Raw genomic sequence first — 25,906 nt, forward strand, 5'->3', positions numbered from 1 at the left:
GAGGATCTGTGTTATACGCCACCTTTCTTTTTCCTTTGTTTTCTTTTTACATCGGTGTAAAATGTAACATTGAAGCTACAATGACTGAACTACAATCCAATATGTATTATTTGTTTATTTAAGTTATGTTTCTGTCCACCTGAATACAGGTCCAATATTCTCTCTTCTCTCGTCTGGTCTCCACCAACTCGTGAGGGAAATATCTTACTCTTAGCTGCTAGATCTTCCACTTTGTGAGTCCCTACATTAGTTTGTATGCAGTTTTGTGCTGGACAGGTAGTGTAATGTTTTTCGGAGACATTTTGATGAAAACAGCTGCCTGCTGTGGCCAAAACGACCCTGTTTGCGCAGCTCTCGCCACGTTCAGAGCCGTGTTGAGGGATTAGATATGCGCTGCATTTATAATTTATTACCTTTAAATCTGAATTTATTCATATGTTTAAGTGTTGACGTCCACCCACAGTATACAGCACGACAATAATAATTAACACATTTCAAAGTTGAAATTCAGTAACATTCTACCAAGGTGGAAAACATGAAATTAGTCTTTTGAAATTACTCTGTCAATGTTTACCTTCACCTCCACTGACAATTGCCTACTTTGTGTTTGTTGAAATGCCAAAGGTTGATTGATGAAAAGAAGATAGAAACAAAGCCGCCGTTCTCGAACAAGGTCGTCCATTTGTGTTCGTTTATTACAAAAATTCAACACACCATAAAAATTACATGTACAAAACTATAATATTTTAAATTGCTGTATGTACACTGATGTACACAAAATATAAAGCCCAAAAAAAAAGTGAAGGGAGCACAGAGGGAGGAAAGTGAAGACGTGGCTTTTGTGTTTTTTTTTGTATTTCTTCTATAATGGGTCAAACGGTTTATGGGTCTCTGTCTATTTGCTCTTCTATCAACGTACATCTCTGTAGGAACTGTAACAATCATGACAGTCATTATGACACTGGGGAACGGCGGCGAGCGCCATTACGTGCACACCCACACACACACAGACACACATATGGACAGCACTTATTTAAGATGACACACATGTACCACATATCCCACTTACAATAACCAAAGCCTGTCAAAGCATGGAAATGATGAGAGGAATGCTCGTATAGAGCACCTGTATCATTCTGATGATTAATATAAAGGGATATCTGTGAGACACACATGGAGATGTAACTCTTTCGACCGAGAACATTAAGTGAGATGTGACCTGTTGAGATGTGTCCTCCACAGTGAGATGAGAATGTTATAATGAAGATATGCAGAGGGCCTTGATGGCTACAACCATGATGTTCATAATGCAGGGGGTGCAGTCATATACAGTCATACAGTGTTTTTCTTTAAATTAAGTATTTTGATTTTTAAAGTAGAACTCTGGACCTGTAAACTTATTCAGTGATGACAGTGATGATGGTGATTTAGATGAAGATGAAGGCTGATTGGCGTGAGTTGGCTTACTGATACCCTGCTACTTTATTTGATTATTCTCTATCTGTTTTCTTCTTGACTTGAGACATGTGGCTTTCATCCGGATCTCTGGGTCTGAAAGAAAAAGGAACAAAAGAGAGAGAGAAATAAATCATCTTGCATGTAACTGTTGTTTACAGTCAGAAACATTTGAAATAATGTTTTGTCAAGAACAATATGCAGTGTCAAAATGTGTCAAAGTCATAGCTAATGGCTAAAGGTGATTGGGGTATTGACCCACACTTGAGTTATATAATTCCAAACATACATAAGTAACAATGATTTAATCTTTTAATGCAAGAATGAACATTTAACACAAAATATTTTGAATCACAAAGCAATATTTGTTCTGTTAGCAACAGCTGTTCCATATGTTCAGCCTTGGGCAAAAATATGTGTGTTGGCTAGAAGTATAACATGTGTGTGCGTTGTGTGTCATAGGCAAAATGCTGTGTGTGTATTTGTGTGATTTTTTCTTCTTCTTTAAAACATGACCACAAAGCTTCAGTTGCAACTCTTTGGATCAGACCAGGCCGAATCAGCAGGTGATTACGAAGAGCACTTCATTGCAGATGCATGGCCATGACGGGCAACTACTTCCCGAGCAGCTCTGATGGGAAAATATTCTTCAGCCTACGTTATTTACTCACATTTATAATTGTCCCTATTTGAAAAAAGAAAGAATGAGATGGACAGTCAGGCTGACACATTTCCAGCTTTCTCATTCTCAGTGCTCTACTGTAGATAATGTAACAAACTGGGTTTGAAATCCAGTGTACTGGAGTGTTTGACAAAAAAAGTATCTAATTTTGTTCAACCTTATACTGATAATATTATATAATAAAATAGATAATCTCTGCATTCTGTTACCACATACTGTTAAAACTGTCAAATAAGCATGCATGTCAGAAGAGCCCCGAATCCAGAAAAAAACATTAAAGCTACATGATGTCGGCCGTCGATTCCGCTCTTAGAACAATTTAATAAATGCATTCTGCTAAGTGACGATAGATTTATGGGAAAACATGTAGCAGAAAGCAATTGGCCAGCACACCAACTCCTTGTTAAACTTGAACAAATCTCCCACTGCTGGCCTCATTAGTCGTGTAATGTGAGCAAGCTAACATGATTCGCTGTCACATGGTAAGTATCCCTCTTGGGGAAAACCTGATGCAATATTGAGTGGTCGGCATGAAGAATACGTTTAAATGTTAATAATAATTACTGGACAAAACAAATCAGCCTTGCCAACCTTACCCTTACCCAAACTAGATCGAAGGCATTTTAACTGACTAACACTGACATTTCTAGGGATATGCACTCTCTCTGAGTGTTGTTAAATGTTGATAAATGTTTGTCCAATTGATTAAACCACTGACCGCCCTTCCTCATACGCTGCAACATGTGCATGAAATTGGACTGACAAAGGGACATGAAAGTACTCTCTGATTAAAGTGAACCAAAACTTCATCTGATGATTATTTAAAAAGATGTCTAAACCCATCGAGTGATTTCAAAGCTAATGTCAGACTGCGTGGTATATGGCAAAAATACATCAATATTTCACATTATATGTAGCTCTCTGCAGCATTCTTTGTTTTGTTTTTTTCATTTCAACCAACTGTTATTAACATGTGGAGTAGCAATGTGTTTAGTCTTTGGTCCAAGCTGCGCCATACACGGACAAAACAGATCCTGCTATTAAAAACAATAATAATGACAAATCTAACATCTAATGCAAAATAGACATTTGTCACTTCTTCACAAGACAAACCTAGAAACCTTTACCCACAAACTCATCTCAACCCGAATGTCATGTGATACACTGAGTATTTCACAGCAACAAAAGACACTCAACCCCAGAGCTTTGTTCACCCTGGTATTTTAAAACAAAAGCTTGTCTCTCAATCTTTATTTTCACAGCATAGCCCTTGAGACCATTATTTGAGTAAAGCTTTATTTCCACCAATAAACCAATAGACCACTGCTGTGCACTTTACACACATAAACACATAAAAAAACTCCAATCTCTAAATTCAACACTCTCAAATCTCACCATCGTCTTATCTTCCTCCCAATACAAATACACTGTGCCAGCGTTTTTGGTGAAAATCTACCGATATACCAGCCAACAAGCCTTTCTGAGGCTAAAACCTTAAACCTGCACACTATTTGAATGTAACAACAGTCCCATTTAAAGACTACCATTTCCTCTCCTGCCTGCAGAGGGACAGAGTTTTCTGCCGAGAGAGATAAATGTAAAGATGCTCACTCAAAGTCCCTGTAGTCAATAGATGTGTGAACACCTGCACGGCCATTGAATTAGTGGATGTGTCATTGACACGTTACATTATGTGTCACATGTAAGACAATATAACACATGGAAATCACATTAAGACTAGGGTGTAGTTATGAAAGGGACTAACATACATTAACACACTGCATACTTTACATTGAAATGTGTCATAATGTTAAAGCAGTGTGAGTGTCGATGCTTGTTAAATTATGTTAATCAATATCACAGTGCATTTAGTCTATTAAAAAACAAAAAAGTGTGTAAATCTACATAATGCACTGCAGTGATACCGGATACTGTACTAAACTTTATATTTATATGTATACGTCAGCCACACATACGTATCTAAAGTACAGAACATAGTGCAGTAAGAACCTCTGCAATCTTTAACCCTGAAATAGTTTACAGATAGCTCTGCAAAAATACAGCTGCCACCATTTATATGTAAATGGCAAAAAGGTACTTTCTTTTTTGCTGGATCATTTTATATATATATATATATATATATATATATATATATATATATATACAGCCATCAGTATTATCCTATTATAGCTTTACTTTCTGCAGCACATAACATGCCAAATCCTCACCCTGATCTTAGCCTAAACCCAACCCAACCTTACCCTCAGCTTAAACGTCATCACCCTAAAATGTAATGATACTTTTACGAGTCCGTGCATTACTAAATGTCAGCCTGTTTCAGTTGTTGTTGTGTTTAATGTTTTAAATGGCTATAAATATATTGCTGCACTCTCAATGGCCTCACAGGCTCTCAGTGCCAATGAATTATTATTCTGCTATCTTGAGCCGGAAGTTTAAATCACTTTCAGCGCTGCAGTATGTTGACTGACTTGCTCAAAGGAAACATATAAGATTGCAGCCAAAGACAACCACCCACACTGTTTCATTCAGCACTGTGTCATCATTTAAGTATTATTTTATTAAGTGGTGCAAATATACTGGGATAAGTGTAAAAGCATTGGTACACTGAGGTTATATTCCAAAAAGAGAGTAAAATCATCACATTTAAAATTTAAACTAATATATCTGATGGGATAAATGTGCTGGTGACTTTGATTGAATAGAGAAAATGACAGCAGTTCTTTTGAAACCGTTGCTTCATTGCTGACCTTCAAAAGCTGACGCTGGAACACTGAGACCAAGATCTTTTTGCAAAACAAATCCCAGGGGTGCTCACATTTAAGTGCTGAACAGCGCCCAGAAAGCATTTTTCTTTACTGCATCGTGGTAGTTTAGTATTCACAGCTCATCAGATGCTGTTCCTAGATGGGCAACTGGCAGAAATGTCAACTTTTTAGTGGGACTGACACATGAATCCATCCACTGAATAATTCAGGCTCTCACTCATTCATGCTGAACTATCAACACTTGCTCTGTAAGTTAATATTGTCCTCACAAACGTACAAACGGACATTTTTCTTTTGACTGCCAGAGTGCATGTCCGTGTGTTGACGTATATGTTTAGATGAGGGATCATCTGCCCCGCTGAGTAGATATTTTGTTCAACCATTTAAAAAGGGGATAAGGAGTCACAGAATAAACACTTACGAAAATAAACATGCATTGTGTGTATGTGTCATCTATCATTCATACTCCCATGTTTTCTCTCGGAGGAACCAAAGGCACCTCCCTGCACAATACAGCTGGAGCTCAATACACACTGGAGCAATCCTTCACACATCCCACTCTGTTTTCCCTGTTTCCCTCTCTGTTCTTTTTCTACTTCTCCTTTTTAACTCTTGCTTATAGCTTTCAAATATCATATCCTCTTTTAAAAAAAATAAAATCTTGTCTTTTCTTCTTCAACGCCTCTTATTCATAAAGCCGCTTATCTTGTGCAGCCTCTCTCCCTTATTTTGCTCTTCACCCTAAGAGTACAATTCAAGAAGCCAACACAGGCATGATACGCTTTCAGCAGGAGCATCTGAAAATACCAGATAACCATGTTAGTCATACATAATGGACTTAGTCTCTGTAACTTCACCCAAAGGTTTCTGAAGAGCAATCGTGGTGATCTGCTTCGGATCTTGGAAATGGTGACACAGCCTTACTCTCGAATAATTCAAAAGTGGGCAGAGAGGTGGATCCTTGTTGGAGCTGGGGCTGGTCTGTGTGACGCAGCGAAGGAGACAGCTAGCAGTAATGGGAACAGCCTCTGGAGCGCTTCCCTCTAAAAGCATTGTCATTTTAGACAGATTTTCTGCTTGCACTATTCTGAGCTAAAAGCGTATGTAAACTAACTGCCCTGTCCGTGCACCGTAGTTGCGTGTTGTTGGTGACCATAGCAGAGATGCAGTCAGACCAAATCCCTCCTTTGTTTGCAGAGTGTTCTTTCAGGTCAAGGGTTATCAAGCTGGATGTTTTTTTCTTTCTTCTGACATGTCCAGGGGACAAGGAGGTAAAATGACCCACATCAGACACAACAGCTATTCGCTTCGGGGGAAAGTGTGGCTGGTAAAGCCCATCCAAAAAATGACTGGGGGGGATGGCTTTGTGAGTGCATTTCCCAAGACTTTAGATAGACATGAAGAGACCCTCCCATTGTGGTCCGCACACACTCTACAAGCAGTGTTTCAGTGTCATCCGCTTTATGTCCAGGACATATGAACAACGGTGTCTCGGTCAATGCCTATCTGTTGGCCATGTCAGGCTCCTTTTCAGGGTCTCTGGTGGCTGGAACAACACAGCCACTGCAGGGTTGGGCCATGGCTCTACCCAGTTAATGTATGTACTACTATGACTAACCTTTAGTCGGTCAGGACCTGTGTGGTTGGGTTGATATGTAAAGCATGCATTCATTGGGTTGCACCTGCTTTACCCATAGAGACCATAATGGTGAAGCCTGTGTGAGTTGCAACAAAGGTTACGGTTTTGTAACCCAAGCTCTATAAGCAAAGGGAGAGAGCCCTCCTGCCCCTACGCCATGTTCAGGATGTTGAGCAGCGTGTGCTATCCTCTGTATTGTGGGAGTTTGTATCTATTTGGATATGTGCGTCCTGATTAACCAGCTACACTTCCATGATCGTGATTGTATGGTATATTACCCATGGAGTCTAGTTGAGGGCTCCAGCTGTGCTTATAGAACTAGGGTTCCAATATAGTAACCATTCCATCCTTCTGTCTTCTATTACCTGTCCTCCCTCTGCACGCCCTTCTCACTTTTAGCGTTTCTACCCTCTTTTTCCTCTTTCTCTGGTCCACTTTACCAAAGCAGTGTACACCTTGCCACCTATTGTAGGATACTCCTCTTAACATCAACATTGGATGCACAAACACACACATATGTATGCAGTTGGGAGATACACTTTTTCCTGGGATTAAACCTTCGGTTCTGCCGACATAAAGCCGATGCGGAAGTGTCTCAAAACGTGCATTATCTCTACTGACTCCTCTGGTTGCAAAAATAAGCCAGATTGTATGGAAGTCTATGACAAAATGACTTCTCACTTGATTTATTACCTCAGTAAACATTGTGAACATACATTTATGGTCTCAATCGCTAGTTTTAAGTCTTCTTTAATACAGCATGATGTTCATTTTGTAAATCATGGTCCAGTTTATAGTAAAATAGACAGAGTATGCTGTAGGACAGGCTTAATGTGATTGACAGGTTGCAGACGCTATGTATACGGCATCTCTACATCACTTCTTAATTAATGTAGAGATTCCAAATACGATAACCTTTGTTCATTGGCTGGAAAAACAAAACAAAACATGGGGCTCCAAGATTGTAATCCAAGATTGCGATGGCAAAAATTGGCGAATTCGAGGCATCAAAACGTCAGTTCACATACCAATGGGCGACATCACGAAGACTACATCCCCTTCTAGTCTATGGGCTGCATGTGTGTTCTCCCCTTTTCTTATTTTGTATGCTTCTCACTCAAGCAGCATGAAAGTATGTGTAATGAATGCAGGATGTGTTGGAGAACCCAGGGTAAATTTTAGATATTTAAGCGTACATGCGTGTGTGTGAGAGAGAGATGTCAGATAATTCTGCATAAATGCAGTAATGTATGCATGGTCACATTTAGCTCCATCACCACCACATCAGCTACCAGATGTGACATGCTGCTTAACTTGAACTAATAGAATAGCCAAACAGCCCACATAGAGGGAGCACACAATGCATATCCTCTACATTAAATTTGTAATAATAACTACAGTATGCGTGTCTCGCTGGGAGGGACTCAAAAATGCTGCAAAATTACCATGGATGGAAGCTGTCACATTAAGTGAAAAAAGCACTATATTGCCGTTCAGACGAAACTGTGTAACTGAAGAAACGAATACATAAAACATGTGTCTGGTTTACATTGTCAGTTTAGTGATTACCAGTTCAATCTTTGTGAATTTGAGAGGTTGAGAGGTTGAGAGACATCGAAATGTCACTGTTCTGTGGCATGAAAGAAAGAAAAAGGAATAGTTTGACATTTTATGAAGTATGCTGTCTCTCTCCGTCTTATAGAGTCTCTATTCAATAAAACATTAATATTACATCAAATACATATTTCCTATGTAAAGCTATAGTGGAGTGATGAAGTCAATCTCCCTCTGTATGTTTTGTCATCCGAGTTTCTCTGTGCTTTGCCTTGAGTATATTTTAATGCATGTTAATGTCTGAGCGCGCCACACTGGTTAGCTCACGGCTTCTGCTCTGACCTCTGCTCATACAGCGGTAAAAATCCAAGATGGCGATAGCCAAAATTACGAACTTGAGGCTTCAGAACTCCAGTCCAGGCTTGTCACAGTGACCACATCCACTTATAGTCTCTGCTGATAACACTGTCCTTACCGACGCCTTAATCGAGGAAGTGAAGCGCCCATCCTCCGGTTCCCCCTCAGGTTAACACTGTATGCTCTGTTTTTTGCACTCGTTGTTGCTTTTAGCACCATTAGCTGCGAGCCCCTGGCTTAGCCGTCCACATGTTGATAGCCATGTGAGGCATATGTTCATAACAATGCTGTATTGGAGGGACAAATACTCCTGTAAGTCAACATCATAGACATTGTTGAAGACACAATTTAGCCTCTATCTACACCTGTCACAATAGTGAAACAAAGGCCTCCATAATTATGTGTTTGATAATGTAATGCAATTACCATAATCATTGTTTTTACAAAGCTAAGTAGATGCCAAGGAAGGGTTTTACAATCCCTCATTGGTTCAATATTTTACACTTTCTAAAAAACCACGACAAACCATATTGATCACCAGAAAGGGATCACAAAAATCCCCCTCAAAAATCTACATGTTCTCCCACTGCCATCCTCCCCCTTTGGTGTAACACATTCAGCATTAGATACTGTCAATCAATACAGGCTAACATATATGTCTTCCATCATACCTATCCACCAGCCAATAAGCTTTTCACTTGGATTAAATGCAGCATACAATCTATCCACAATATTAATTTCAATGAAAACTAAAACTGCAAAAGAGATAAAGATGGATGACAGACGGGTATTCTCCTTAACTTTGAAACCCAACGGAAGGCACTTTCGGAAATCCACTTACAGAGGTATTCTATTTTTATGCCATGCTTTTAGTTTGTGCTGTTGTTTTGTGTTATATCTCTGTGTGTATGTGTGTGTGTGTGTCTGTATTTGTGTGTAAGAAATGGACAAGATGGCTCAAACCATCAGAGAGCAACAACAGAGAGAGGCATTGTTTGTCATGTGTAAACAGCTTCTGGTGTCTGACATGTGTAATCATACTGTTCATGCCGTCTGGAGAGGACAGAAAAATAGATGTATATAAAGAGAACACTATAATAGAGGTGCGCACAGGTACCCACTCTTACTTATGTCTGTTTACCTCGTCCACAAAGGATGATGGAGTTATGTATTGATATTGTATCTGAACAAACAACGAAAAGTGTTTGTGTCACTTTGTTATATTAGTAAATTAAAAATGGAGATAGTTGTCAATACTGTCTGTACAACTCACAGGATAAAATAACATATTTGTATTGCTGCCAAGTCAAAACACAGAAACAGCAGAAAGTACTGGATAATCTCACTACTTAATGCTGTCCTTCAATACTATATATATTATAGTAGCATAATGACAGATATCAAAATACAATTGCCAAACAAACAAAAAAGATACAGCATAAAACATCCTCTTACGGTTTATGTGTGTATTCATGGGTGTCAGGCTGAATAGATTATCTTGAACCGACTTAAATTAACTTGAAATTCTCAAGTAAAGTAATAATGGGTATATAGAAAATCCATAAAATGTACTTTAGCACCACTACACAAACAATTAATCAGATGAACTGAACTGCTTCAGAGTAAACTATAGTTAGAGTAAACATTGTTTGTTAACAATGAAAGGAAACATATCCGTGCATGATGATATTTATTATTGATAATTATATGCAATGGCAATTTTAATAAGCATATTTTAAAAAGCTTATTACATATTCTTAGGTAAATAACATAGTTATGTTATTTGAAATAAGTCTGAATGGATACAATGCAGTTTGCAGCATCTTGAATCTTTGATTAGCAAATGGATGGACCAATGTTTCAGTTCAAGTCCAGTAGAGAGCACTTTAAAGAGCCTGGAAAATAACAAGGCAAACAATGATTCAAAAGTGTAAAGGGCACTATTCAATTACTGGCGCTGTTTTTGTTTACGCCCACATTATATTGGGATACATCATACTTTCTCTGGAGATTAAAAAGGTTTAAATATATTTGGAACCCGAGCGTGATGTATAAAATACGACTACAGATGATGCTATTGATTACCTCTCATAAATGTCTAACTTAATTTTGACAGTGAACACCTCTCCAGCCTGGGAACTGGATGAGTTCAATTCTGCTGCTGCAGACATCAGCCTCTGTCTGTGACGAAAGAGATATTGCTGACCCCTCCCAACCCCCTTTGTACAGGCAAAGTCCATCCCTGAGGCTGTGGTGTTAGCTCATAACCATATCCTCCCAGCCAGCATATTATATTCTCCAACGGTATTTGATCTCTGCCTCAGGCAAGGCAAGAGAAAAACAAGAGACATGTGATTGAGAGGGGAAGAGAGGAGCATGAGATAAGGAGTGACTCAGACACTAGAGCGAGAAACAAAAAGGAGAGGGATGCATTTCCTATGGCCTGTTGTCATGTTGTCAGTGAAGAGTGGTAACGAAACCGATCATTAGCCAGGGTGGCTCTCTAATTGTCTAGCCGACGACAATTAGATGGCACTCGTTAAAGCGTTGCCCTTATTAGGTTACAGAGCACTCGCAGCAGGACAGTGCAAAGTGTAAGTGTGTCTTAAACTATGGGGCAGGACCCAAAATTGGTGGAAGGCCAAGGTGACTGCCGGTGGGTTACCATTTTTCACACTAATTAATGAGACCAGGTCTTTGGGTGAGAGAACTCCACATGTGTCTGCTTGTTTGGTTAGGTTAATGGGATAATCAGCAGATTACTCACCTGTATAAGTGGGCCTAAGGAGATGTTAGAGAGGTCCACAAGGTCCTCACCACTCCCATCCAGTGGAAAACAGACAAGACCAATTAATAACAGGCTTGTCTAGTCCAGTCTAGTCCAGTTTAGTCTGCATTGTATCACTGCACAGTCTGAATCCTTTAGCAGTGTACAATTCCAGTTGAGGCTCGTCTGCGTCCAAGTTTGGGTCCAGCTCAGGTAAGGTTTTTGTTTTATACTCTATGTCCTTTCCAGAAACAGACTTCTGATTGCGAGATAACAGGGTCCAGTGAAGGTTGAGATCCAGCTCCAAGACCGGCTCAGCTCAGTTCAGTTTAGCAGAATTGGATCAGTCCACATGGATGAATGGTGCTACTTTGAGTCAGCCATGTTGAGAGTCCCTCATGTTCAGTTGAGGAACAGTGAGCCATTGTCATTCGACTGCTTAACACATCTTTGTATCCAAAGCCAAAAACAATGTGTAATATTATTTCCTTTCTGTTTGTGCAGTCTATCAAATTGTATATCCGTGTTAAGTGTGATTTTTCTATGTATCCAACTTTTACTGTAAATATTGTCCACTTGGTATCAGAATGTTGATGCTGCTTCAGATGATGATAAGTTGATTCATATTTTCTTTCTGTCTTTATTTTGTTACACATCCACATATATCTTTATGCGTCCTTTTTAAATGACTTACTCCCATTGTATCTACTTTTACAGATACACGTTTCAAAATGGAAAATCCTGCATTCAGTGTGTGCTGTTCCACGAAAAAGGTGATTTATGATTATCATACTGAAAGCTGGATCCTGCAGCAACTGGCCAATCCACAGCCAAAAAAACACTGGGCCTTGACACATCCACACCAGAAATGACAACCAAGATTGGCAGTTAATAGTAAACCAGACAGTATAGGTCTTTTACTCAATGATACTCATGGAAACAAAGTGATTGGTACGGTAAACATGAGATATGGGAAAGGATCTTTTTAGGCTTTTTTTCTTCATTTTTCACCAGCTTCTCCCTGGTTGTGACACTCTCCACATCTGCCACTCAGATCAACAACGTCAGGGTTCTAGAGAACAAGAAGAGTAAGAAAACAAAGAAAGAACAACATTAAAAAGATTGCATTGGGCTAGAAGGAAAATTACATTACTGGAAGGACTGCGCAGTTCTACAGGGGACTATTTGGGACAAGGGGTTTAAGAGGTTAAATAAAACGTCAGGGATGCAGATTAGGACATACGGTCTTGATAGAAGGATAGAAAACAAAGATTCTTGGAAGAAAATATGTAAAACAGCAGAGTTCTAGAAGACAGTTTGGCATCTGTAACACACCAGTTAGAATTCTAATGAACACAGACCATCAATAATGCAACATGTGTTAGTGGGGCAGCATTTAACTTTAAGCCACTTTAACTTCAGTTGTTCGGTATCCCAAGTTGACATAAACTTGATCCTACCCACTAGCCTGACTCATAACATTCTCTGAAGGTGCTGTTTTATTTGTTTTCATAACTTCTGCAATGAAAAAAGATGAAGAAAAGGAAACTTTTGTATTTTTTTTTACCTCCTGAGGGAAAACAAAAGAAAATGAAACAATTTATAGTTGGAGGAGGTATAGGCTCCAATTTGTTTTTATACTGACTTGGTGGTTACATTAGACTTGATTCCAAACAAATGAAAAAATGGACATGGCAAGAAATTCTGGATATTTCGACTTTTAGGTTTTTGTTCTAAAACCCATTGACTTTTTACCTCGCAAAATGGTTTTCATTTTTAACAACTCAGAATCTGTGTGTTTTCTTTTGCGAGAGCTGTGTGTCATGTGTACAGAATGCTGTTCATTCTGTACACATGACATCTATTGCTTCTGTCCATCCGGGGAGAGGGATCCTCCTCTGTTGCTCTCCTGAAGGTTTCTTCCCTTTTTTCCCTGTCAAAGGTTATTTTTGGGGAGTTTTTCCTGATTCGATGTGAGGTCCTGGGACAGGGATGTCGTATGTGTACAGATTGTAAAGCCCTCTGAGGATAATTTGTAATTTGTGATATTGGGCTATACAAAATAAACTGAATTGAATTGAATTGAACCGCGGTGTAGACGAGAGATACAACAAATGCCGGAATAAACAAGGTCTGCTGACAATGGTAAGCAAAGAAGTGCAATAGCCTGGAGACTGATGAAGCTCTACTTGCTGGGGCAGAATATCGTTATTTGCTGTTATTTGTAATGTGTGTTTATCAGGATTTCTTTTACATATTTTGTCAGGAGGAATAGTTGTGTCCAGCCAGTGCTTATTGTGTCAGATTAAGAATGAAGGAGAGTCTTTTAATGCCGCAGTCTATATTCACTCATCACAACCGAAACAAATCAACACTGTCTTATCCTCCATCATCCTCCACTCCTCTCCCCTCTACTCCTCCGTCACCCTTTGCACCACATAGATGGATAAAGGAGAGGGGGTGATACAGAAAGTGGAGTGGAGGTGGCGGTATGTGGAGACGATAATGCAGTGCGAGTGGTAAAGACATGGATAGAAAGGACATAAGTAATAAAAAGTTACTTCAGAGACAAACGTGTTACACATTATTAGAATTAAGAGAATCAAGGAAAAGAGGAAACACAAGGCAAGATGAGAAGAAAATGTATAAAGGAAGTTAAATCAACAAAAATACAAAAAGGATTAGTTGATCACCAGGAAAGAAGAAAAAAGAGAAAGTTTCAAGGACACATGAACAAGAAGAAAGGATCAGATCACCCACCTAGAAATCACTTCCTCCATTTTGAGATACTTGTCATGTAGATTCCTGACTTCACCCCAATGAAATAATGTTGAATGGAATTGATTGTGTTGCTCATAGCATAGACACATTTCATAAATTAAAATGTTCAATGGGCAGGACATTGTTATATAGATAATGGCATTCCTCACCACTCAAAGTGACACATTCATTACTTGTTTTAAAACCCAAAGATATTCAGTTTATTTACTATCATGAATGACAAAGGGGTATCATCAAATCATATTTGAGAAGCTGGAATCGGGCAATATTTTAAATTTTTTTCTTGAGAAATGACTGAAATTATATATTGATGACACGAATATTACATTTAATTTCTGTTGATTGACAAATCAATTATTCAACTAATTGTTGCAGCACTAGGATGAAATGTTGCTGTTGTGAGCACCACCAGTTCAGTACATCATTGTATTATGATGGAGGCAGGAATCACAATGGTTTAGCTATCTCATAACATCATCAGACAAAATCACCAGAGGAAAGTTACAAAATGTTTTTTTAATTGTGAGAATTGACCTGACCAGAGAAGAAGAAACCCCAAAAGAAAGAGTAAGATGGTGGTAGTGACACAGGGTGAGGGAAAGTGAGAACGACTTTAGGGGGGGGGGGGGGGATAATTAAGGGAATTCTCAAGTTTAAATGCTAGTCATTACTCTTTGCTTGTAGTGTTGGCACGCTCTCTTTGTGAGGCCAAGAGACCTTCAGATCTTAAAGTCTCTCCATTTGACACTATGAGGCCGCTTGTCGTCTGCTGCTGGAGGCGTCAGAGAGAGAACCAGAGCCAGAAAAGGCAAAAGAGTGAGAGAGAGAGAGACATTGAGAACAACAGTGAGAATCAGAGAAAGATACAGATGCAGCAAATCAGCATTGAAAACATTGGGCACAGATAGGAAGAAAATGTCAGGATAGTCAAAATGCTGGTTGAGAAGAAAGACCAGAAAAAGTGACAGAGTTTGAGAAACACTGTGTGTGTGTGGGGGGGGGAAGAGAGATCGAGAGTTTGAGAAACACTATGAGTGAGTGAGTGAGTGAGGGAGGGAGAGAGGGAGGAGCAAAGAGGATGGAGGGAGATATTGCGTGAGATGAATTCAGTGAGACAGATGGCAGTGAAAAATGAGGCCTGGCATACGGGATGACACTGAAAGTGATAGATACATGAATACATTAAAATACATGAAGGACAGACAGGCTACAGGGTCATAGAGGGGCCATGGGGAGAACACATTCTTGCCCTTCACACAGAGTCACAAACATCCCTGTGTTGTCCTCGGCTATTTCTTTATCTGGTCTAACCTCGTGGGAACATTTACACTGGCTCAAGGCGGTTAAAAAAAAGCTTACAGAAAATTATCCACTTAGTATTCAGGTTAAATACATACTTCTGATAATGACTCCACATGCAGCATCATGTTGGAAGCTGGAGCTTCAGGGTGAGACTATGATTGTCAAAATGTTCCATACTGTGTATTTGTTTATTATATTTATTTTTCTAACTAAGGAATAGGTTAAGATCTTTCAAGTCTATGTAAATACAATACTCACATAACCAAATGTAAAAGATATCTGTTGCCGTATTCAAGCCTGATTCCCTCCTGGTACAATTTTACTCTAAAGGATGACGGACAAAGGTCTCAGGCCTTTGGTGGAAACAAATGCATTTTACAGTAAAGGCTCAGCAGAAATGAGGTGATAATAAGGTGAGCCAAATAAAGTGCGTATCTCCCAAAGTTATTGAAGAATTAGGACGACTCCTTTCGAAGCCGTGGCAGAGGCACAGAGTCGATAGTAGTAAAACAAATACAGAAATGTTCACTTAAAAGTCTCTGGAATTGAAAACTTAATATTAAACTTAAACTTAAAAAAAAATTAAAATCCATCTTTGCAGAGGGAGGAATGTCAACTATGTCTTCAGTTTCTTACAATAGTGTAGGAAGGAATCATTAGCACCAGTAGGTACATTATAAAAAATCTAACTCTTTCAAAATGAGTGTTAACCCTCCTGTTATGTTGCGGGTCAAATTGACCCATTTCAAAGTTTGAAAATCTAGGAAATTATTAAAATTCATGAAGGACAGACAGGCTACAGGGTCATGGAGGGGCCATGGAGAGAACACAGCCTAAACCCAACCTTAAACGTCATCACCCTAAAATGTAATAATACTTTTACCCCATATATAAAGTTATACACATTTCAAACTTCAAACAAAACAATCAGGTGTTTGTTATGGGAACCCATCTCTATCCTGCACTTATGTGCCCATCACCCCATGTGAACCACATTTTCCAGACTAAACAATGTTTCTTATCTTCTCACTTTCCCCCTAAATACATCTTTATTGGACCGGAACACTAAAGTAAGGGTTTCTTTCATGTCTATCCTAATAATATAGTACTATAGGATTTATAATAGACTGACTGAGAGTGACACACACCCCATTTCATCCCAATCTCAGACGCACGCACACTCTTTTTCTAACTACCCCACCTGTGCGATGAATGCAGTTTATATCTAGATTTTTCCAAATTACCTACAAAATAGTTTGAACATGTATTGAGTGAGTTGAACTAACCTAATTGAACTATGATCTGTGGATGGGTGAATAACTCTATTCCATTATAAACTGATTGAATTGTTAGTAATGGTGTTGATGATGAGCTACAAACTATATTTATTAGGATCTTTTGGTTTCTGACAAATGTTGGATAATTCAACATGCACCGGGAACATCATTGCTGTACCTAAGAAACCAACTTAACATTATATATAACTTAATATTGTTCTAGGCCATCTATGGCAAAACCCAAATTATCATTTAACCTGTTTTCGTTAAAAAAAAAGAAGAAAAGAAATCCTATCAGAACTTTGCAAAACAAGATAAAAAAAATTAAAATGGAAACTCTAAATTATTTATCCAGTTCACATATGAATGTGAAAACAAAACAGTCTATAAAAAACAAACAAACGCAAGGCGAACTATCACCCACAATGTGCCTATTCTTTCATGTAGGGTTACATATCTGACAACCCTGGGCCTGTAATGGGGCTCTCTGTGTATCTGTCAGCTGCTCTGTTCCTCAGGCACTCTGACTCACTGCAGTTCTCTCTCTGATCAGATCAATGTTGCCTTTCTCTGCAATGCAGCAAGCAGTGAAACACATCAGACACGGCTACACCCTGAGAAACCCCAACAGCCTCCGTACATACACATGAGTATTATCCCTCGAAGTGCCAGCGATCCTGGAATCAAAGAGAGGAAACAAAGAACACGAAAGGCCAGCGGTAACTTTCCCTCCTAGTTGAAGTGTCAAAATGAAAACTTTAATAATTGCTTTGTTTGTCTGTTTTGATGCAGTCTGGGATGTTCGTTGGAAGCTCCTTTGAGTGACACACTTCAGTCAGTGAAGGTTGTGATGAGGTTAAGGCTGTTAATTAGGCCTATAGAGGAAATGTTTGAGTTTGCACATATGGTAACACCTCATTGCAACAACAAAGAATAATCCATGCTAATTCCTTGTCCCAGTTTGCACAAGTCTATCCTTTAACAGCCCAAATGAGCGCTCCTCGACTGCTCTGCATTGTAACTCCTATTTGGCCTTCAACCTTCCGAACAACAAACTTCCCCTCACATAGCTTCAGATATGTGAAAAACAACTAGAGAATCACTTGTTTTAACAGTAGCCTATTAATGAGAACGGCTCTTGACACTATCAATAATCTCCACAACTCCTTTGGTAATATCATTATAGACTGTGATGTAAGCTCATTTAATTTATGACTAACTAAGATCCATCCGGGTTCACAAAGGTGAAAACCTTCCGTGAACTTTTCTGCTAAGCACGCTGCAAAGATCTCTCGTCTCTTTCCCGCTATCAACACGACGCTCAATGACACCTCATTTCATCCCACACAGAGAGGCCAATTGAATTGACATGTCAGCCGCTGATAAAGAATTTCAACTCAGCTGTTTAAGCCACTCATGTGAAATGGTGTCTCCATTCATTCGTCCTAATGAAACCCCCATTTCCTGAGTGGATTAATGTTAAAGGTAAAGAGCACTGAAGTGGGCTTAGCACATGAAAAATCTACCCGGAAAGAATATTCCAATGCTCTTGTGGATTACTATTAATACTATATTATTATTATCATTATTATTATTATTATTATTATTATTATTATTAAGTAGCTCTATTGAGCATTTCAAGCCATCTTTGTGATCATATATGCAAGTCACTTAAAACGTTTGAATCAAGAGACTTGGGGCCTGATTACATATTCAGACAATGTTATCTCATAACCTTTGCTGGCAATGACACAAAGGTTGTATAAAAAATATCTTGCACGTTAAAGAAAGAGTATATCATCCTATTATAATTGCGCAGCACTGCTTTTACCGTAATGTGTTTTGCGCTACTTGGATAATACTGTGAATACGCATCAACAAACCTCAATAAGATAGAGCCAGTGGATGGTAGCCAACTAGTACTAATAGTTCTAAAAGCTGGACAATGAAAAACTCACTGGAACATCTTCAGAAAGTAGTTTTGGATTACAGCACAGTCTTGAATGTCTAGGTGTCAGAGAGGTTGCATCACAAACCGTGGCTCTGCTGTCCAAGGTCTTGCAGACTTCTTGCTTTATAGCAAATAAAAGCTCTGTGCTTTTTTCTCCTGCGTATTTTAGCTTTCTTTATCATTGAGGACAAAAAAAGAGAACACACTAGGGGGCAACATCTGAACTGTGAGTGTATGCAGCTGTCTACACATACATGCTGTCGTAAAGGTTTCACTTAGTAAAGAGAGTGACAGAAAAGCGTACAGTGGTGTCAAAGTGTACTTTCATCAACTTCTTTTGTATTTTAGTTATGTATTTCTTTTATCGGGTAAAGAATCATTTTAAATAGAATACTCACAGCATAAGACACTGATGAGAGCATGTAAGCCCCTTGAAAGACTTAATATCTTTTACACAATGTCACTTTTTCAAAAAAATAAAAAATGTTATACCAAGGAAGGCACCCAGATGTAATAACTAAAAAGAGGAATCCAAATGTATAACTTCCTCATGATATTTTAAAGGAGAAATGAGGGTCTGGTATTGAACCTCAAGCAACCTTCAATAGTCTTTCTTTTTGTACTGAAGGAACATTCTTTTTGTACTCTCAAGAGCTCTGGTTGCATCAATTTCAATGAAAACAAGCCTTCTCAGGGTGCTTAGTCGAAAAGTTTGTCGCACCATAAGAGAGAACACAGAAGGAACACTAACCGTAATAATGCTAGCTGAGGTGCGATGGGTAATCCCACTTGCATTACCAAATCCATCTCTCCTCTGATTCTAATCCACACAGCTTTCCCAAGAATTATGCATGAAAAAAGGCCCAAGAAGTGCTGTTTCTTGCACAAAGGTCACAGCATCAGGTACATACTGTATATTACTTTGGCAAACAAAATAACTCAACGGCTTGCAGGCCTTTGAGTTACTTTCCTATCTACCTTGTAAACTATCCTCCATCGTTCAGAATTTAAGTTTGGTAATTGGCAAGAGCAGAAAACTAAAATCAATGAGCTTGAAGGAAGTGAGGTTTTAGGTTAATTCCACTACACTGTATGGAGGTATTTTTATGTTTCATGTGAAAAAAATAATACAATTAATTTTCAATCGTAGAGAGTTTACTAAGACTTCAGATGCTACTTCAGCTCTACAGAGAGAATAAGTGTTCTCTGTCTCTTACTATTTTCCCAGTGCACCAGGATGGCATCTCTTCATTCTCTCTTTCACACTCACTCAGTTTCTCACTTTTCCACACACTGTTATCATCTTGCTCAATTTCACCGCCCCAATTACACATTGTCTATTTCTCATCCTCCATCTCTTTCAGTTGAACTGTATTGTTTGCCTCTCCCTTATTCCTCTCTCTTTCTTTCCACCTCTCTGAAATGCCTCCTTGCTCTACTGCTTGCCTCCTCTATGTATGTCACCCTCCTTCCTACCTGCCAGTTCATTGGGGGAAGTGGGCTCTTTGGCGACAGATGGCGGTCTGCTTTTCATCTCAATGGCGACCCTGGAGGAGAAGCGGGCCTTGGTGGGCGAGAGCAACTCCTCATTGGCCGAGGAGTCAGTCCTTGTCATTGTGCTCCGTCCACTGCTCGCCTCCTCTACCAATGCCACAGTGTCTCTCAGAGTGTTGCTAGGCGACATAGCTCTGAACGGTGCTCGCGCTTGGTCTTCCTGACTGTCAGGCATTTTTGAGGCCGAGTGAGGGAAGACTTGGACTTGTCCGCCTCCTCCTTGCCCGTTGCTGTGTGGTCTTGGTGCCGTCGCTGCAATGTCTGCTTTTCCTTGTCCTGCCCCTTGGTGGCTGTAAACCTTGTATCGTATCATCAGGATGATAATAAAAACCAACACAAAAGCAACAATAATCCCTCCAATGATGATAATCATAGTGCCACCCAGGAAGTGGCTGTGCAATGCCTGGCACTGGCTGAACTCCGTGTCTGTGGTGAACGACAGACAGCCTAAAGGATGAGTTGCAGTCAGTGATGTGATGACATCATCAAACACGGCCAGGACACAAAGGTCATAGTTGCGTCCAGCGGCGAGATCCCGAACCAGGAAGTCATTGTTGCTGGATGGAATCATCCTGCCAAAGCGAAAAAAAAGAAACAGAGAAATTTTGTCATGCATTTTATTAACTGTAAATACTAAAAAAATAATAAACATAAATCCGAAGTTTTGAATAGATTGTTTTATTTTCTGTCATAAAAACAAACAATTAAAATAATAATTAAATGAAATATATATATTTTTTTATTAAAACAAATCTTGTCATTAGTAGCTTTAATAATGTAGTATAAGCAAGTGAAAACAAGCCATAATTAACTCCAATATCTATTTATGTTGTTGTGAAAACATCTCTTTCAAACAACTGGTTTCTCACCGACACTAAATTCATGATAACGGTATAATTTACCTTTGCCCAATTCTCTCCCTTGTGGATCCTTACGGATAATGGTCTGTTACACTACTAATTACCAGCAAATATATAGCAATATGTCACCCATAGAAATGTACAAAGGATTGTAACACAAGTTACCGGATATATACACACCAATATATGAACACCTACATAAATATATTCAGGCAGACAAGTTTCAGATAGAACGGAAACTACTTTAATGGTTAAACCAAATTGCAGATAAATAGATATAAAGAATAATAAAAGTGATATTGAGTAGCTTAGCACCAGGCTGAACCACATTGTCCTTGGTCCTGGAGTTCACCTGTATTTAACTGCAGCAGCAAGGTCAGAGGTTAAACTGCTGTAGGACCACATTTCAAAGGGTTGTTAAGTCACTCATTAGAGCTTTCTAAGTGTTGTGACAACCAAAGAAGAGCAGTACGGCCATTACCTTGCTCCCTAAATGATGTCACACTTTCTTGTCACAATGACATTGCACGGAGAAACTGCTCTCATCGAAGCCAGATGGACTAACACGTGGCATCAGAAAGCCAACATACCTGCCAACACAAACTTGCTCTCTCCAACTCTGTCTGTTCATTCACCAAACAAGCAACGCAGAGTAATATAACAATAAATATAGAATCCCTGCCCAAAATGACTTATGATTACATCTGCTTGGTTTGCTCCCTTGTATTCTGTTGTGTGCTATTATATGAAAGCAGCAGCGGTGACACATGAACCATCATCATATATTTCCATGCGGTGCCCGCCTGTGGCACAACAGCCACCTCATCGTTCATATTTCCCCACAGAGTTAGAATTCATAAGCCTGCGACCCGACAAACACTCGCACGGATCCATCCCCCACAGCTACAGAGATCATCATTCTCAGATTAAACACATTCCTGATTCTTACCATTGTCAACTTCTATCTCGGTCTTTCGCGAGGTAAATACTTTGCCTCTACTTTTTTCTTGACAGGTTGCTTTCCTGGGGGAAATCCAGGGAAGAAATATCTCCCCGGTAAACAGGAGCAGGTGCTTAGTTTTCCTTTCTCTTCATGTCTCTACTTTCTCTTGGGGGTCTTCAGTGTAACTTGTGCAACTGTCAAACAGCCACATGTCATTTCTATAATTTATCGAAATCATTGGTCCCGTCTGCTTCATTCACATGTTCCAATATGTACTGTAAGTATTTCTCCTCCATACATGTATTTCCACCTGATGTGTGTGTGTATTTGTGAAAGCCAGTGGGCAGCAGGGTATGAACTGGCTTAGTCTCAGTGCCAAGCTCATCCACGGCATTGAACCCCAACCAGGAAGTATATATTGGCATATTGCTCTGTGTGTGTTTCTGTGCATGTGTGACCTTGTATGGATGGGAAGTCTGAGGTGAAATGATCTCCGAACTGAGTTCTTAATAGGAATCGAACCGGGAAACTTTATCTGCCATGATGTCTTGCCGAAGGGTAACAGCATGATTTAAGAGCAGAGATGGACCAGGGGTCCTGTAAGTCATTTGAAAGCGGTATTGATTGAAAAAATTATACTCTAGTCATAGAAAACAGCTTCTTTCCACCTTATTAAACTTCAAATACTACGGACTGGGGAATCAGCTGTGTTTGAACAAAATGATACCGTGGCTGTTTCTTTCTTCTTATCTCTGCAGTGCAACAAACTAAATTCTAGTTTTGTCAGACAGAGAAACGTCAGGGAAATCAGTCGGAGACCTCGGGTCTCATTCATAAAACAGTGCGTAGGATCCACCCTAAATGCTATGTACTGTACAAATGAGGAAATTAGGCCAGAAAATATTCGGATTCATAAAACCTTGCGTACGCATACCTGTGCGCAAATTACATTTATGAATCCCAAATCCACTCGGAAATGTACACCCATCCTAAACCTCTACACACCCAGACCCAACCATAAATGCTCAATGCAAAGCACATCATGAATGTTGATACATAGAAATATTTCTGCTGATTAATAATTAGCTACAGTGAATCACGGCCACTACCAAGAGACAGAAATCAAGGTTCTTAATTCTTCTTATTCCCTTAGTCTTCACATCTATCAGGCAGCATTATGGTCCAGTGTCACTGCAGTATGTTTCGAGCAATCAGAATGATTGCTTCCAAAATGATATCACCCATCCTAGGATATCATTTGGAAATGGAAATGTGTTTATTCAAGTACTATGTGTTATTGTGAACTTTAATTAGGACTCATGGAGGAGATGGAGTGTAATGATTGTGCGAGGGCTGTCATTGTCTTTATTTCCCAGAGATTAATCTACACCATCCCGAAATACCGGTGGTGAAGATGTGCTGAGTGACGTGACTGGAGAAGGCTGAGTGAGTGTGACAGTCACCGCACTGTGACCCTATCCCTATCAAATAAACCATAAATAAATCAATAAAATCTATGGTACTTGGTCCTTTCCGCAGCGCTGAACAATGAGTAAAACTTGATTTGATACTTGAAAGGTGCTAATGGCATAGGTGTGACTCCCAAGCACAAGCACAACCACTGGTTGTTTGAATGTTTATGATGTGATAAAGTAAATCTACGGTTACATAAAGGCGCCGCTCACTCTAACCGAACAATTTTTTCCGACAATTTCCCATCTCCATAACGTGCACACGCATGGCTCAGATTTTCCGTCAAGTTCTCGAGGGAAATCAGATGATTAGGCTACACTGAAGAAAATATGATAGTTACATCCTTCTGTGTTCTGTCTGAGGAAGCATGATTTGATGAGCATCTGATATCAATCCATCTGCAAATTAATCCAAAGTGCTATAACAGGCAAACTGAAGTGTTAAAAATAAATGATCTTCAACTAGAATCTTGTTAAAAGTATGGCTAGTGAGATGTTTCTGAGGACTTAGCGCAATATGTGGAAGTTAGCTGGTGATTAATTTCCATTTGCAGGGTTTTGCAAAAGAATCCTATTTCATATTGATCATGAGCAATTACCTCTTTACCGAACTCAAATTGACGAGGAGTCTACTCTTGGCACGAATCTGTAAACACCCGACTACACACACCACTGGACCTGATCAGATGCTACGTCATAAATATGAATTATGTTATTACTGAAGCAGCTCGGATCAATCTAATCAGAATCAGGTATAAGCCTGAATCAGTGAACCTCTTCACACTACCCAGATCATCTTTGCACACCATCAGCGTTGCCTCCAAACACAATCTCGCCTATGATTGTCAGGATGGGAAAATCCTCTACCCCCCCCCCCCCACCCCTCCCCGAGCATGTAAGTGCTCTGTTCTTATTAGGAATCAAACCGGGAAACCTCCACTGCCCCGAGGCTTTGTTAAAAGGCAGCTGCAGATGAACCGAGAAGTGAGTGGGTGGAATAAGGTGGAGTGAATTCTAGTGGGGAATGTAATACCACCGCCTGCCTTGTTAAGGTTGAAGGATTAAATGTTCTGAACAGAATGTAATACTTTAATATCAACGCTAACATTTGTGTATATGTCATTTTTTGAAAGAAATATTTTTCTTTCCTCTTTCAGTGATAATGACTTCATTTATAGAACAACCTTAGTGCAATGAAGGAAGTTGCCAGACGTACACGCACACGTAAGTTATCACGCATATGGCATTTCATTTGCTCACCGGCCGGCATCTGTTTGTGTTTTCTACATCCACAGTTCCAACCAATTAATAATTAACTGTGGCTCGGAGTTTTGGGTCTTGTGCAAGTGAGTCATGTCTCTATAAAAATAAAAAATAAATTAAAAAAAAAGGGACAAGGACTGCTGGGCAAAGCAGAAACGGTTCAGCAGGCCCATTTGACACAGCAATCATACTGGATGATTTATTCAGTTAATGGGTTCAACCACGGACACTCGCACACACTCAGAGAGAGTTAAACAGTGTTTCTCTCCTTTAGCATTCAGATTCAAAGACACACAGAGCTGCTGAGTAAAACGAACGGTTTGTACAGCTCTGCTGTCTTCCTTTGCTCTCTCTCTCAGTCCTTCCCCTCCTACTCACAAAGCTGGCAACCACCTTGACTATATTTTCACCAGAAACTGCTCTACAGCTAACCTCACTGTAACTCCACTTCATGTTTCTGACCATTTCTTCATCTCGTACTCTCTCCCACTCTTTGGAACTGACAACCCTCTCACAATGGACTCTGCACCTGTCCGTCGCAACATCCGCACCCTCTCACCCTCCTCTCTGGCCTCCTCTGTTCTGTCAGCCCTCCCTTCAACCGATTCCTTCGCACTTATGCAGCCTAACTTCGCCACTGACACACTTCTCTCTACGCTGTCGTCCTCTCTTGATTCTCTCTGTCCTCTTATGGCTCGAAAGGTCCGCAAGTCCTCTCCGGCTACGTGGCTATCCGAACCGGTGCGCGCTGAGAGAGCCACTATGCGAGCAGCGGAAAGGAAATGGCGAAAATCCAAACACGCCAGCGACCTGCTTGCCTATCAATCTCTTCTCTCCTCCTTCTCTGCGTCCATCTCTGCAGCCAAAAGTTTGTTCTATCAATCCAGAATCGAATCCTCTTTATCTAACCCTAAAAAAGCTCTTCTCAATTTTTTCCAACCTCCTTGACCCCCCTGTTCCCCCCCCCCCTCCCCTCCACCCTTCTACCAAGCCACTTTGTTGACTACTTTACAAAAAAGATAGACGACATACGCTCTTCATTTACTAATCCATCTTCCTCAACTACACCTCCAGTAACTTCACCTTCTTCCCCCTTGTTTTCCTCTTTTATCCCCCTGTCTCCCAATCAAGTTCTTACCTTGGTAACCTCTGCCCGCCCAACCACCTGCCCCCTTGACCCCATCCCTTCTCACCTTCTCCAGTCCATTGCTCCGGACCTTCTTCCCTTTCTCACCCATCTTATTACACCTCCCTCTCAACCGG

At 39.8% G+C, this 25,906-nt stretch overlaps 1 protein-coding gene across 1 annotated transcript in view; it reads right to left on the reverse strand.

Annotated features, from left to right (window-relative positions):
- Positions 1 to 1,477: 1,477 nt before the first annotated feature.
- The window catches only part of zgc:172282 (leucine-rich repeat and fibronectin type III domain-containing protein 1-like protein), a 64,942-nt gene continuing 40,513 nt past the window's right edge, over positions 1,478 to 25,906 (reverse strand). The window contains exons 7-8 of the mRNA XM_034548949.1: positions 20,028 to 20,677; positions 1,478 to 1,551 (exon numbers count right to left, since the gene is read on the reverse strand). Of these exons, the coding sequence (XP_034404840.1) occupies positions 1,478 to 1,551; positions 20,028 to 20,677 (724 nt within the window). The remainder of the gene's footprint in view (positions 1,552 to 20,027; positions 20,678 to 25,906) is intronic.

The sequence above is a fragment of the Cyclopterus lumpus genome, chromosome 13, assembly GCF_009769545.1.
Source record: "Cyclopterus lumpus isolate fCycLum1 chromosome 13, fCycLum1.pri, whole genome shotgun sequence".
NCBI lineage: Eukaryota > Metazoa > Chordata > Actinopteri > Perciformes > Cyclopteridae > Cyclopterus > Cyclopterus lumpus.